General features: G+C 39.8%; 1 protein-coding gene across 2 annotated transcripts; it reads right to left on the reverse strand.

Annotated features, from left to right (window-relative positions):
• Positions 1-775: 775 nt before the first annotated feature.
• Positions 776-11,848, reverse strand: LOC148853139 (uncharacterized). Of its 2 annotated transcripts, none has more exons than XM_088947852.1 (3): positions 9,624-11,848; positions 7,613-8,664; positions 776-1,065 (listed from the first exon to the last, which is right to left on the reverse strand). In XM_088947852.1, exons 1-3 carry the CDS (start codon positions 11,118-11,120, stop codon positions 948-950), a joined length of 2,667 nt encoding a protein of 888 aa, XP_088803978.1. In that variant the 5' UTR covers positions 11,121-11,848; the 3' UTR covers positions 776-947. The 2 variants fall into 2 exon arrangements, with proteins under 2 accessions (XP_088803978.1, XP_088803979.1); XM_088947853.1 differs by lacking the exon at positions 776-1,065 and adding an exon at positions 6,988-7,363.
• Between the last annotated feature and the right edge of the window lie 489 nt (positions 11,849-12,337).

Here is a 12,337-nt window from a genome sequence, read left to right on the forward strand (position 1 = left end):
TAAGTGTGAAAGTCAAAGTATGAACAGTATAGTTGGATAATTAGAAAAATTTTAATGCACTATTAAAGTTTTGTTATTGTATGTTTATTATGATATTTTTCTTCATAAAACCTATTAGAATATGTGATTTTTATGTATATATCTTATTTATTGTGACCTTGTATTTATTAACATTTTTATGACTTATTGAATATGTATAGTGTTTTCATGCATATCCTCTGATATGAATGTATATCCAAAGTGAATCCTAGTATGTATCTTAAAGTACACTTTGCATTTCCAATACTTAAAACATTACTTATAACAAATAGCCTTGAACTTTTCGTAACTATGACAAACCCGTGCATTCCCGATACCAAATGAGACTACCACCAATATGAGGCCATTGGCGCTATGGGCCTGAAAACGAAGATTTCATCAAGGAATGAAGGCCGTAAGCCCGCTTAAAGGAAAAGGAACAGAACGAGAAAGCAGAAAGGAACGATGGAAGCGCTATGGGCCTGCTAAGTAGATGCAGATGACTAGATGGTTAAAATATATTCCATATTGAAACCACATGACATGAAATGAATGCCTAACCACGTCGACAACAATAGTGCAATAACGCTACATCCTATTTTGCCTCAAAATGCACCGTCATATCTCACACCCATCGGTCTCTGGCTTTAGGAATTAGGACTCCAGTGCTCCAAGGGGGGGAAAAAACTCCCTCCAAACAGCAATGTGAACTGCCCGTAGAGGATGCACCAGTGCATGCAAGCATGTCATCCATCCATCCAGAAAAAAACTATGGATTCATGCCAAGGTTATGTAATGCAAGTGACCATCATTCTCATTTAAGAAAGGTACAAGGCAATGATTTCATGACTCTCGAAAGAGGCTGCTTGCCTTTCAGAACAGATGGGGTTTCAAATGTTCCCTCTGCTTCCTTCTCTTTTTAATATTTTTCAATTAAATGACCAAAGTGACTGTACATCTGGGGTGGAAAATAGACCCCCAATGTGCGGCCTTGTCAAGGTTGTATTTCCATTGCTACCATCCGAACCACGCTCAACCCAATCCTTTCTGCAAGATCACCAGAAAAAGGAAAGTTCATGATCAGACAAGGCACCAAGGATTTCAACAATATTTTTCAAAACCTAAACAGATAAAAATAATGTAGAAATAAACAAATAAATGGCTAATTGTAAAGAAAAATAAATGGAAATCAACTTATCAAATCCCTTAAAAGAACTAAAACAGAAGGTCATGAGTACACCAAGATCAATAACCTTCCCTGCCATGAGATGCAGTCCCACTATTTCTGCCCCTAAACAACTACGCCATACTGCAAATCAAAATATCAACCCAAGTTGAAACACATCTTCCAGAAGAATCTAAAATCAACCATTTCTTTATCAGCCTTAACAGAATGACACCCTTTCCTCTCAAGACCAAACCAGCCATTTGAACTTGGTGCTATGAAGTCCGTTAAAATCAAGTCCGTGAGGGGCTGAAATGATGGATTAATGGGCTGGTATTGGGGAAAGAAGAATAAAGTTGGTATTGGTAAAATAAATATAAGGGATCAAACAGTAAAGTTGCAGGCAGTACTTCAGCCAATAAAAATAAGAATAACAGAAGAACAAATAAGAATATAAGAGAGGGATAATCATAATACTTAAACATTCCATAACTTTTGATTTTTTTAATACAATAAGAAGGCCTTTCACAGGAGGGCCCTTTGAAAGGGTGTTGTTCTGGAAGGACTTTGAAAGAAAGATACCCAACACTGTTTGAATTAGCCCAAAACAAGGACTGTCTGGTAACCGAGGTATATTCCCTTGGCAGATTTACAGGAGACTGGTGTCCCAGATTCAGAAGGAATCTGAATGATTGGGAAATAGCACACTGGTTGGAGTTGACGTAGAACCTTGGTTCTATCAGGCCAGACCCCTCCAGTCCAGATAAAAGAATCTGGTTGGGGGATCACTCGGGGTTGTTCTCTGTTAAATCTTTCTACAAGTGCTTAATTAGAGAGGAGGAAGCTTCCCTGAACAGAGAATTTGGAAGTTAGTTGCTCGACCTAAAGTTGCTTTTATGTTATGGACAGCTACTCTTGGGAAGTGTTTGACAGCATACTCATTAACAAAAAGGGGTTGGGTGGTGGAGCCAAGCAGATGTAGTTTATGTGGGGCAGCTTCAGAAAATGCAGAACATCTATTCATTCATTGCAAACTTGCTAGCTGGATTTGGGGAAAATCCTTGGGGCTGTTTGAAGTTCAATTCTGTTTCCCAAAAGATCTGATTTCTTTGTTGGAGTGCTGGCAGCTTGAGGGTCTGCCCAAGAGAGGGAAAGCTTCATGGGAAGTGGTCCCGACAGTAGTAGTTTGGTCTATTTCGTTGGAAAGAAACAGGAAATCTCCAAACACGTGTAATTCAGATGATACAATTCTCAAGAGCATATGGAGAAGAAACAATTCTTGGTCTGGAATGCATAGACAGCTAAAGGATATTCCTTTCAGTTCTTTTTTTGATCATAGAAATCTTTTTGTATCTAGTTCAGACATGTAATCAGCTTTTGCTTTTCTCTCCCCTGCTTCAATTTCTTTTGGAGCAGGGTTTGTAAATCTTTTGCTTTCTTTAATGCATACCCTTTTCTCAAAAAAAAAAATAATAATAAGGCTTTTTACACAGTGACGACCCAAAAGGATCATTAGCCCATTAGAACCAACTAAAACAACAAAAGAGAAAATCATAAAGAAAATTATCTAATCACTTACATCCTAAAGCACTTAGCTAAATACCTGAGAAGGCTTCCTAAACCAAGCAAATTTACAATAATTTAGCAGACTCCTTATGGGCTACTACTAACATAATCATGACAAAAATCTTCCTAGAGAGTAAAAGTCAAACCGACATTATAAATCAAACAGAAAATGAAGTTGGTTAGATTAGAGAGATGCAAGAAGGCTTTTGAAAGCTCTAAAAATCTAACAATATAGCAGACGTTCTTCTGTAGCTGCAGCTCCAATTGGACCATCATCTGAGTTCGGATGGGCTCCCCACAACCTGTCCCCCATCTTGGGGTGGCTGGATTGGGCCACAAAGAACCCCAAGAGAACATATCCAGTTGACAGGATTTTTCCTCAAATCCCTGTTCTTTTTCTTCTTCTTACAGGTTTTCTGTCTGCACTTCACCTTGGAGCTAAAGACCATTTTAGCAGCTCTACAATGAAAGGTCAAGGCCACAATAACATTGGTAATTGAAGTAACCTATCAAGATAAAACTAATGGCCTCTTTTAAACAAGGAATTGTATTGTATTAAATCTATTTAAGTGTCAAAAGATTACATCAATTTTTACTCTTAAACAAAAGTTTAACCAAAAAGAAAAAAAAAAAGAATTATAGCAAATGCCCCTAATCCTTGTTAATTTCACCTTGAGGCTTGAACTACTTTTATACTCAAAAAAAAATCTTTCATTTTGTTCACCGATATGGTCCCAAAGACTTCAAATGGTATAATATTCTATAAAATTTTCCCCTCATTTTTTTGATAATTAAAATTTTGCCCCTCTTACTCAATCCCTGAAGATTTCCAGCCAAACATGAACTTTTCAACTAATATTGGGAAGCAAACTTCTGCCCCAAACAAACCTAGACATCTTGCCCATAGTTCAGTATCACCAAGACAGGGCAAAAAAAAGACCGACTGATTCTGGATGTGTTGAGAATAGTACACAGATTTCATTATCTAGCATCATACCCCTCTTACTGACTTTATCAATCATCAAGTTCTTTTCCAATTCAGTATTACAAGCTAGAAATGCCACTTTGGGTGGCACAGTGAAGCACCATATCATTGAATAGAAAATTTTCCTGCTACTGTTTGGTGCATATTACTAAAGGACCTCACAGAAAAAGCTCTGGAACTGCCTCACCCCCACACTCATCTGTCTCTTCAGTTGGACAAAGCTTTATCCACTGAATGTTTTGCAATAGCTCAGCAAGGTCTGAACTTCCCAATCATTCATATTCCTTCTGAACTGTGGACTCCATATCACATCCTCATTTTTCATTAAGGAGTACTCTGCCACCTGTGCACTGATCTTCGTCAACTCCCCTACTTGCATTATTTCACTCTTGTGCACATAAACCTTGAAATTGCCCCAAACCACCATCAAATGTATTAGAGGTGTTACATTTGGTCCAGGGCTGCCTTGCAAATAATTGAATATCGTCTGAAATTGCAGTGAAGGAATAGCTTCCATTTCCCCATCCACCTGAAGGCCCTCAATATAGCCCCTTTTAACTACCTTGATAGTCAACCTGATCAAAGTTTAAAAGGGCAGCCCAGTGCACGAAGCTCCCACCAATGCAGGGTCTGGGGAGGGACAGATGTATGCAGCCTTACCCCTGCACATACAGAAAGGCTGTTTCCAAGATTTGAACACTGGTCACCCAGGTCGCAATGGAGCAACCCAATCGTTGCGCCAAGGCCCATCCTCAACCTGGTCAAAGTTTTTGTGACACAAATGAAGAGAAAAAGGTGACAAGGAATCTCCTTGCTTGATATCCCCTTGAGCTAAAGAACTTTCCTTGAGATGCCACATTTATCATCATCATCATCTAAGCCTTACCCCAACTATATCGGGTTGACTACATGCATCCTGTTTCACCATTCCAATCTGTTAGTTCTGCATAGATTGTTAAATTATGAACACGTAAATCAAGAGATGCCACATTTGTGATAACAAATTATTAGTGATGACAGATAATCACAACTGAGCAGGAAAAAGAAATAAATCCAGGACTTTCCAATTCATGTGGTCATAACATTTTCCAAATCTATTTTGCACAATACTCCCACAGTCCAACTTTCTATTCTTGAATCAATTAATTAGGGAATTTGGTCTAGCAATTCCCTTGTTACCTTTCCCCACACATCCTTTTTCAAACTCCTTATATTTCAGTTCACCAACTGCTATCATTTCCAATTATTCCTATTTGGAATGGCCCTACTTTACCAAAAATCAGAGCTTTTTCCCTGTCCTGAGTTGCAACAGATACAGAAGGCATGGTACCTCTAACTCTTATGTGTCAATTCTTGGCTTGAAGAATGCAAATCATGCTAACTAATCACCTAGTTCTCTCTTGCTCATTCACTTCTAAGATATGGAAACATTCTCTTCCCATTTATGGTTCTCTGTAGAATCCCCTTTGGCTATGGTGGATCTCTTCTCTCCCCATTTGAATCCCCAACATTCAAAAAGGACAAAGATCATGAAACAAAAGAAACTGTCTTCTGGAGTATGTGGCGTGAAAGGAGTGCCAGAACTTTTAAAAATAAGGAACAAATTGTTAATAATATAATTGGCCTTGTCATAGTGAGAGTTGGGAACGAGTTCAAATGGATTACAATGGCTAGCTTTGCCCCCCACAAGACACACAACTATTTTGGCTTGAGCAGCTCCAGACTTGGGAAGGATAAAGATGAGCTTTGATGGTTGCTGCTTTTTTTATCAGCTTTGGCGGTTGCTACTTAGCTACTTGAGCAAAACTGGGGAGGAATCTCTCTAAGGGCCAAGCTGCTTGCCCTTCTACAAGGACTAATCTAACATTTTCCATCGGGCTGGAATGGATTAATTATGGAGGGGACTGTGAAGTGGTAATTGGATGGTAACCTCAAATTCAGAAGGCCCTAGGTCCCTAAGATGTATGATTAGAGAATATTGAGCTTTTGGTCAGCAAGAAAAGATCTTTCAGGTGGTCCCAAGGTAGCAAATAATCTAGTGCAAGCTATTAAAAGATAAAGGGTAACAAGAGAACAAGAGTTGGCTTGATCTGCATGGGGAAGGTGCAAGGGCTACATAGCAACTATATGGTGTAGTCTAATCATATAGTAGGGTCATCTGAGTGCTGGCATATTAGTACTGAATCTGAATGGGGGAAGTTATCCCTACTGCACATAATCAAAGAACCATGAGTGAAAGGCCACAAGTAAACTGTATGTCTGTATCATTGTACATCCTTAACACATCCCACTCAGAGATGGTGTGCCTTCATGCATTTTTTGACCATATGATCGCCGATGAGAACATGCGCCTCCACCCTTGCTCAGGATTTTAAATGCCACATACTCAAAGTACTAGGGAAGATCCATTTAATCACAAAATCTCAAGGGAGCAGCCAAGGATAAAATCTGAATTTTCTATGCAGTTACTTAAGGCGGTTGCCCACTCTAATCAACTAATCCACGATGAGACACTAACCTTGCATCCAACATTGTGATGGGGTGACAGGATGTGACATCTTATTCATACCATAGGCAGTCAGAACAGTAAGATTTCATCTTCAAGAGGATGAGTCAAGCTAAGCTCTGATGGATTTTCTATTAGTAATCTTTAAGCTTGCACTTTTCTGGAGCCAGGGAAAGGCTACAGGAGCAACTTTGGGGAAGAGAAGGCTGTTGGGAAGGTCCTTGGTCACAAGAATGAACAGCTATTTCTACTGGACATCGAGCTCCAACATCTCCCCCTGGATAGCTTGGCTAGGGGAGAGGTTAGGAGAGTCCAATATATTAGGGGATCAGGGATCAGAATCTATTATATATTGAAACTACTAATGAGTAGGAGTTTTCAGTTTTATGCTGCTCTTCCTTCTCATTTGTAGAGAGAGGTGCACTTTTGTTTTTAGTCCTACCTTATAAAATCTTGTCTCACTAATGATAAAAATCATGCAATCATTTAAGCCCCTGCAGAATCTAGGGCTGTTTTTGGGGATAAAGGAATCAGCTTAAAAAAAGAATCACTTTTTGCTCAAAACTCATTATTCAAATAGTGATTTTTTGGAAGAGATTTTTAAACGAGCATAGACAAGGCCTCCATAATCCACATAATCTTATTCCCCAAGTTCATAGCAAATTTTGACTAAAATCTCCTTTTCTAAAGCTTTCTCAATAAACCAATCAAGACCTCTAGAAGGGGTTTATCATTGCATCACAGCTCTTTCCAGAATTTAATTCTTGATTCCCCCAACTTTATAATACATGCTCCTTTATAAAAATAATTCTTTTTTTATACAATTAGGTGATTGGCTCTGTAATCTTCTTCACCACATAGAGCAAATGGTGATGAACAACTTCATGTCCCTCCTAATTGGTCAATGGGCCAGGGCCATATGGCACATATACAATAAGGCTCTCCACACTACGAATCATTTCCACTGATAAAGAAAGTACAATTGCTTTTCAACTTTTAATTAATGGAGTCATAACAGAATATGTATTACTAAAATCACAAGAAAGCACAATCTTTCTGGTTGAAGAGAAACATCCTCCAGGACTTGCAGAAACTTTAGAACTAACCCAAGTAAACAGCCAACCTGCCAAAGGAGTACCCCCACTCAAAAGAAAAGAAAATACTTATTTGATATGGATAAAAATTATAAAAATAAATAAATAAATGAAAGAAAGAAAGCATGCTGAATTAACATGTAATGTCTCCAAAAGCTCCAATACAATGACAAAAGCCACATTCGAAGCTTCTTATTGTGCTCACCCATACACAAACAGCACTGCTACACAGACAGAATAATTAAAAAGGAGAAAAGATTCAAGCGATCAGTACTCACTTGGACCAGCAATTAGCTGCAGACAGTTCGAATGGATGGTTAGCGGCTGAAATGCTTGGACCACCATAAGTTTTTTCACTCTGAGAAACATCTTCCCTAGCATTAAGTGGAGGGAACTGGTTATCTCCATTACCCAACAATGGCTGGAAGACAGATTTCTGCAACCAAGGATCACTATCATTTGAAGCAGGACCAAAAGGCTTAAACATTCCACCATTCTGGCAATTCTCAAAACAAACTTTTTGTGGAGTGCCAGGAAGGATTTGATTCTCCTTCATAATTTGAGATGGCATAGTATTGTAGGGTAAAGGATGTGCAGCATCTTCCTGATTTGATTTGTTCTGTCCTAGGGGCAAGAGCCAGTTCACAGGCCCACCTACTAAACCAAGTCCATCCTGACCAAGTGGAGACGTGCCCCACATCTGCCATGTCCCTTGTTCATGGGTATTGCTTGATTCCAAGGATGAAGGATGCAAATCACCAATCTTTGGGGTGCAAGGAAGGCTAGCTTGCTTTTCTTCAGCAACTCTTAAACGCGAAATAGGAGACTCAATTGGAGATGGCCTGTGAACTTCAACAGAGGCATCCTGTAGAGTGCGGGGCTTCTCCAGTCCTAAGTCTGTTATAAATCCACCACCTATGTCCAAAGGAAAATTGTCAAGTGATTCTGAAACTGGACCAAGTAAGGACTCTGGATCTGGAACATAACACGGATCTTCAAAAAGCTCTGGCTCTTCAGCTATAGATTCATGTGTTGATTCTCCAACAAGAGGAAATATAGCTTCAGCTGCAGAAGAAACTGAACCATTACTTGCCAGAACATTTGGAAAGGAGACTATTGTAAAAGGAGATGACATTCCAAAATGGATTGGACTGCCCAAAGGATGTGATGGTGATGCTTGACCAGGTAACAACAGGTTTTCATTATCTGCCTGGGGTTTATGATTATGCCTGCTTATGGTATTTGCACTTGAAGATGGAGTTGCAGAGCTGCGAGAAAACAGCTGCTGCCATGACTTTTTTGGTGTTGTTTGTTGGCGGTGCAAAGCTACCTGCATGATAAGAATCAGGGGTAAGCAGAAAAACAACAGTAAATAGCATAGCAAGTAATTTCGGTGTTATATTTAAGTAGAGAAAATGTTATACAATGAGTCCCTCACATCCAATACATGAACATGCCACCCCCATCTGGCAGTCCTCACAGATGAGACCCCCTTCCCCCAAGGGTTTATCATGGTGTTCACAAAATCATTTTTCAAGACTGTTAAATCAATGGTAGGCCTTGGAAGGTTAATGAAGGCAGAGTCATAAAAGAGCTCAACTTTGTAGTCTCCAGGTAAAACTTGAACTGAAAGAACATTAAGTTCAAAAGGTAAAAAAAGGCCATTAACCAATGTTGATCCCAGGTATCTGGAGTCTTTGGAGGGGTAGACTGGATATGGTCCTAACCTTTGTCCTTTTTTCACACAAAGTGGCCACAATCACTTACATATAAATAAAATTACCTTACCTTTCTCTTAAAAAAAAACGTGGCCACTCTCAGTCTCAAACACACATTCTCATGCTTGCCAGCCCAAACTTTTACTATTATACCAAGTGATGGCCCCTTTAAGTTCAAATGTACAAAAGGGAAATCAAAGTGTTGGTTGTCAATCGGTCAGAGGTGTCCAAGTAACCTAGGCTTTAGGTCACGAAGTTGTGGCATTGAGCATCCCTCCCTTCTTTTGAAAAGGGTAAAGTATATTTCATTAATCAGAAGCAATTTTACAAAATTTACATGCGGCATCCCTCCATTTAAGCAATTCAGATTAAAAAAATTAGTAGTGAAATGCATTCAACAAGGGAATGTCCATAGAGAATAATGACATTGTGTTACACATGTATCATGTAACTAGTTCAATAAATAAAAATACAGGATTTCTAATAATTTACCTTTACCTGGTCAAGAAGTATAAAAACTACTTATAGCCAAAATGCACATACAAAATCAGAATAAATGAGCATGACTTACAGGCCGTTGCAAACTGCCCTCATTGGTTTTATCATCTCCATTGAATATTAATTTCCCAGATGTACGTTCAGTCAAATGTACCTCTCTACGATTGCCAGAAGTTTGGACCTGCTCTACAGAATTACTAAACTTGTTGGATTTACAAATAACAGTCGCAGAGGGGTGAGTCCCCTTCCCAAAGAGACTAGCTCCATTAAAAGCTTTAGATGAATTAAGGAAGGAACCTTTCACATGGTCCAGATATCTAGAACCAGTGCTTCCCCTGATAAAATTGTTTGCAGTTATAACCTTTACACCATGGCCCACTTCTGAGCTCTGCACTCTCGAACCTTCATTTATCACTTTCTGAAAGTCTCGTCTTTCAAGCTCACTCCTCTTGTCAGAATCCCTTTTCTTTTCATTATCCTTCCCAGCCTTCCTTTCCAACTCCTCCCCATCAGAATTACTTTTACAGGACACTTTGTCTTTCTCCCTCCTCCTCTCTTGGCGCTTCCTTTCTGCTTCTCTCTTACTGTCTTTTTCCCTGACAGGAGATGATCCTTTTCCACGCTCTTTTTCTGCCTCCATCTTTTCATCCCTCAATCTCCTCCGTTCCTCCACCAACCTTGCCACCTCTTCCCTCTGCTTTCTTTCTTCCTCCTCTAAAAGCTCTCTCTCTAACCTAGCCTGTCTCTTCTCCTCAGCTTTCCTCCGAGCCCTCTCACCTCTGCTCTCATGACAATTCACCCCATTTTCTCCTTTCTTAGACAACATGTCCTTGTGTTCTGCATCCAATGAAGCATCTCCTCTTTCAGTACTTACCCTAAAAATCTTTCTCCAGAGCCACCTAATGCTTAAGATTAGCGATGCCAACAGCTTGCAGGCACAAACAAAAACACCACAATAAGATCTCTCGGCCAAACAACGGTCGTCACTGCCAAAAATTGCACCTCCATTCTTCTCCCAATGACTGGACTTACCGGGAAAAGATCCACCAACCCAACTACCGCTGTCTAACCAATCTTGACCACAAATCCATCCATTCTCCGACCAAAGCTTCCCGTTCCATATCTTCCCAATCCCAGAATTATCAATCCCCAACCCAGCAGGACCCGGCAAGTCTAAAACCGGCCTTTTAGATATATGCCCACAATATGAACACATAAACTTTCCACCGCCTGGATTCTGATCCCGATAAGGCGTCGAGCAGTTCCTACACCGACGTGTGGCGGTCTTGCGTAGCTTCTGCATCTCAATAGCCTCAAACCTCTTCCTTTCCCTAAGACGAGCATTCCTACGCGCCCTCCATGCTGAAAGCTGTGGCATCAAAACCTCGTACCAGAAAAGTGTGACCAAAAGAACCAAAACGCAGGCCAGCCTCGGAGACGTGACCTCAAACCGGAAACCAGGTGGCAACAGCTGCGAAAGCGCCCAGAGCCCAATAAGTGGAATTACTAACCACGGAAGCATGGTGGCAACCCGCCGAGACCACTTCTGAACGACGCACAGTATACACATTATCCTCTAACACGCACCTATCTTTTCCAAATAACCAAGGAACCCTAGAACAAATAAAACCCTTCTTTGAATCCAAGCAATTCCCCAAGACGAAATTAACAGAGAAACCAATCTTTACCCAAGCAAACCCTAGCCTACGTTCTTCTCGGGATTGTATTCAAATGCCATGATTTCTCATCCAATAAAAAATAGACATATATATGTACAAGAACGAAACCTGAAAAGGCGCTAAATACAGAAAATGGCGCTCCGGTATCTTTCCCCTTTATTTGAAAACATGAAAGTCCTGAATCCCCGAAACCTTAAGTGAAAAATGGATCGATTAGGTTTCCAACCAGTGCGGTTCGTTGCCACCACAGCTCGTATTGTGCAGATTCATTTAGAGAAGTGCAATGGACATCTAGTGACTGAACAGGGAAATCGGATAAATTAAGAGGTTTCTGACTTACATATCTGCCGCCCAAGGTCCAAGGTGAGAAGGAAAAATAGAAAAGAAAACCCTTATTTCGCCGCGACTGGTAATTTCCTTTTCTCCCGTTATTTGTTGAAAGGAGTTCGGTCGGTGCTTCGTTCGAAGCGTCTGTTCTGTTCGCTCTTTCGTTTTTTCTCGGTTCTTTTCTTCTTCTTTTTTTCGCCCTGTAAGGAAATGAGTAAAACGAGAGAAATGAAAGGATAAGAAAGGGAGCAGGGAGAGTTATGCAAGGAAAAGATTAAAAGGGAAAAAAAGAGAGTCCTGTTTTCTGATCTTTCTTAAATAATAAAAGAAAGGTCGGGTGGTGTCCTCGTCGTCGCCGATTAAGAAAATGATTTTTTTAGGGAAAATTCTATTTTAGTAGCCTAAACTTTGGGGTAATGTGAATAACTTTCAAATCTGTCATTGTAATACTTAAACTTTTAAAAAATGTTAAGTTAATCCCCGTTGTTAACCTGATCATCGGTTATCAATTGAAAATATCAAAACTACCCTTCAAAATAATATATTGTTCACTATCTTCTATCTTGAGACCGAACCAGTTAAGGTGTTTGAGATTCTAGAATAATGAAGTCATTGTCTTCTACCTTTAGATCTGAAACACATTTTTGTCTAGTTATTTCTTTGCATTCCCTCTATCATATTTCATGTTTTTTCTCTTTTTCTTTGAAGATAACCGGTTCAACCTCAAGGTAGAAGACAATGAACAGTGTCTTCTTTTGAAGGGTAGTTTTGACATTTTCAA

Source organism: Nelumbo lutea, chromosome 5, assembly GCF_056320005.1.
Source record: "Nelumbo lutea isolate HS-2025 chromosome 5, American lotus-T2T, whole genome shotgun sequence".
In the NCBI taxonomy this organism is placed as follows: domain Eukaryota; kingdom Viridiplantae; phylum Streptophyta; class Magnoliopsida; order Proteales; family Nelumbonaceae; genus Nelumbo; species Nelumbo lutea.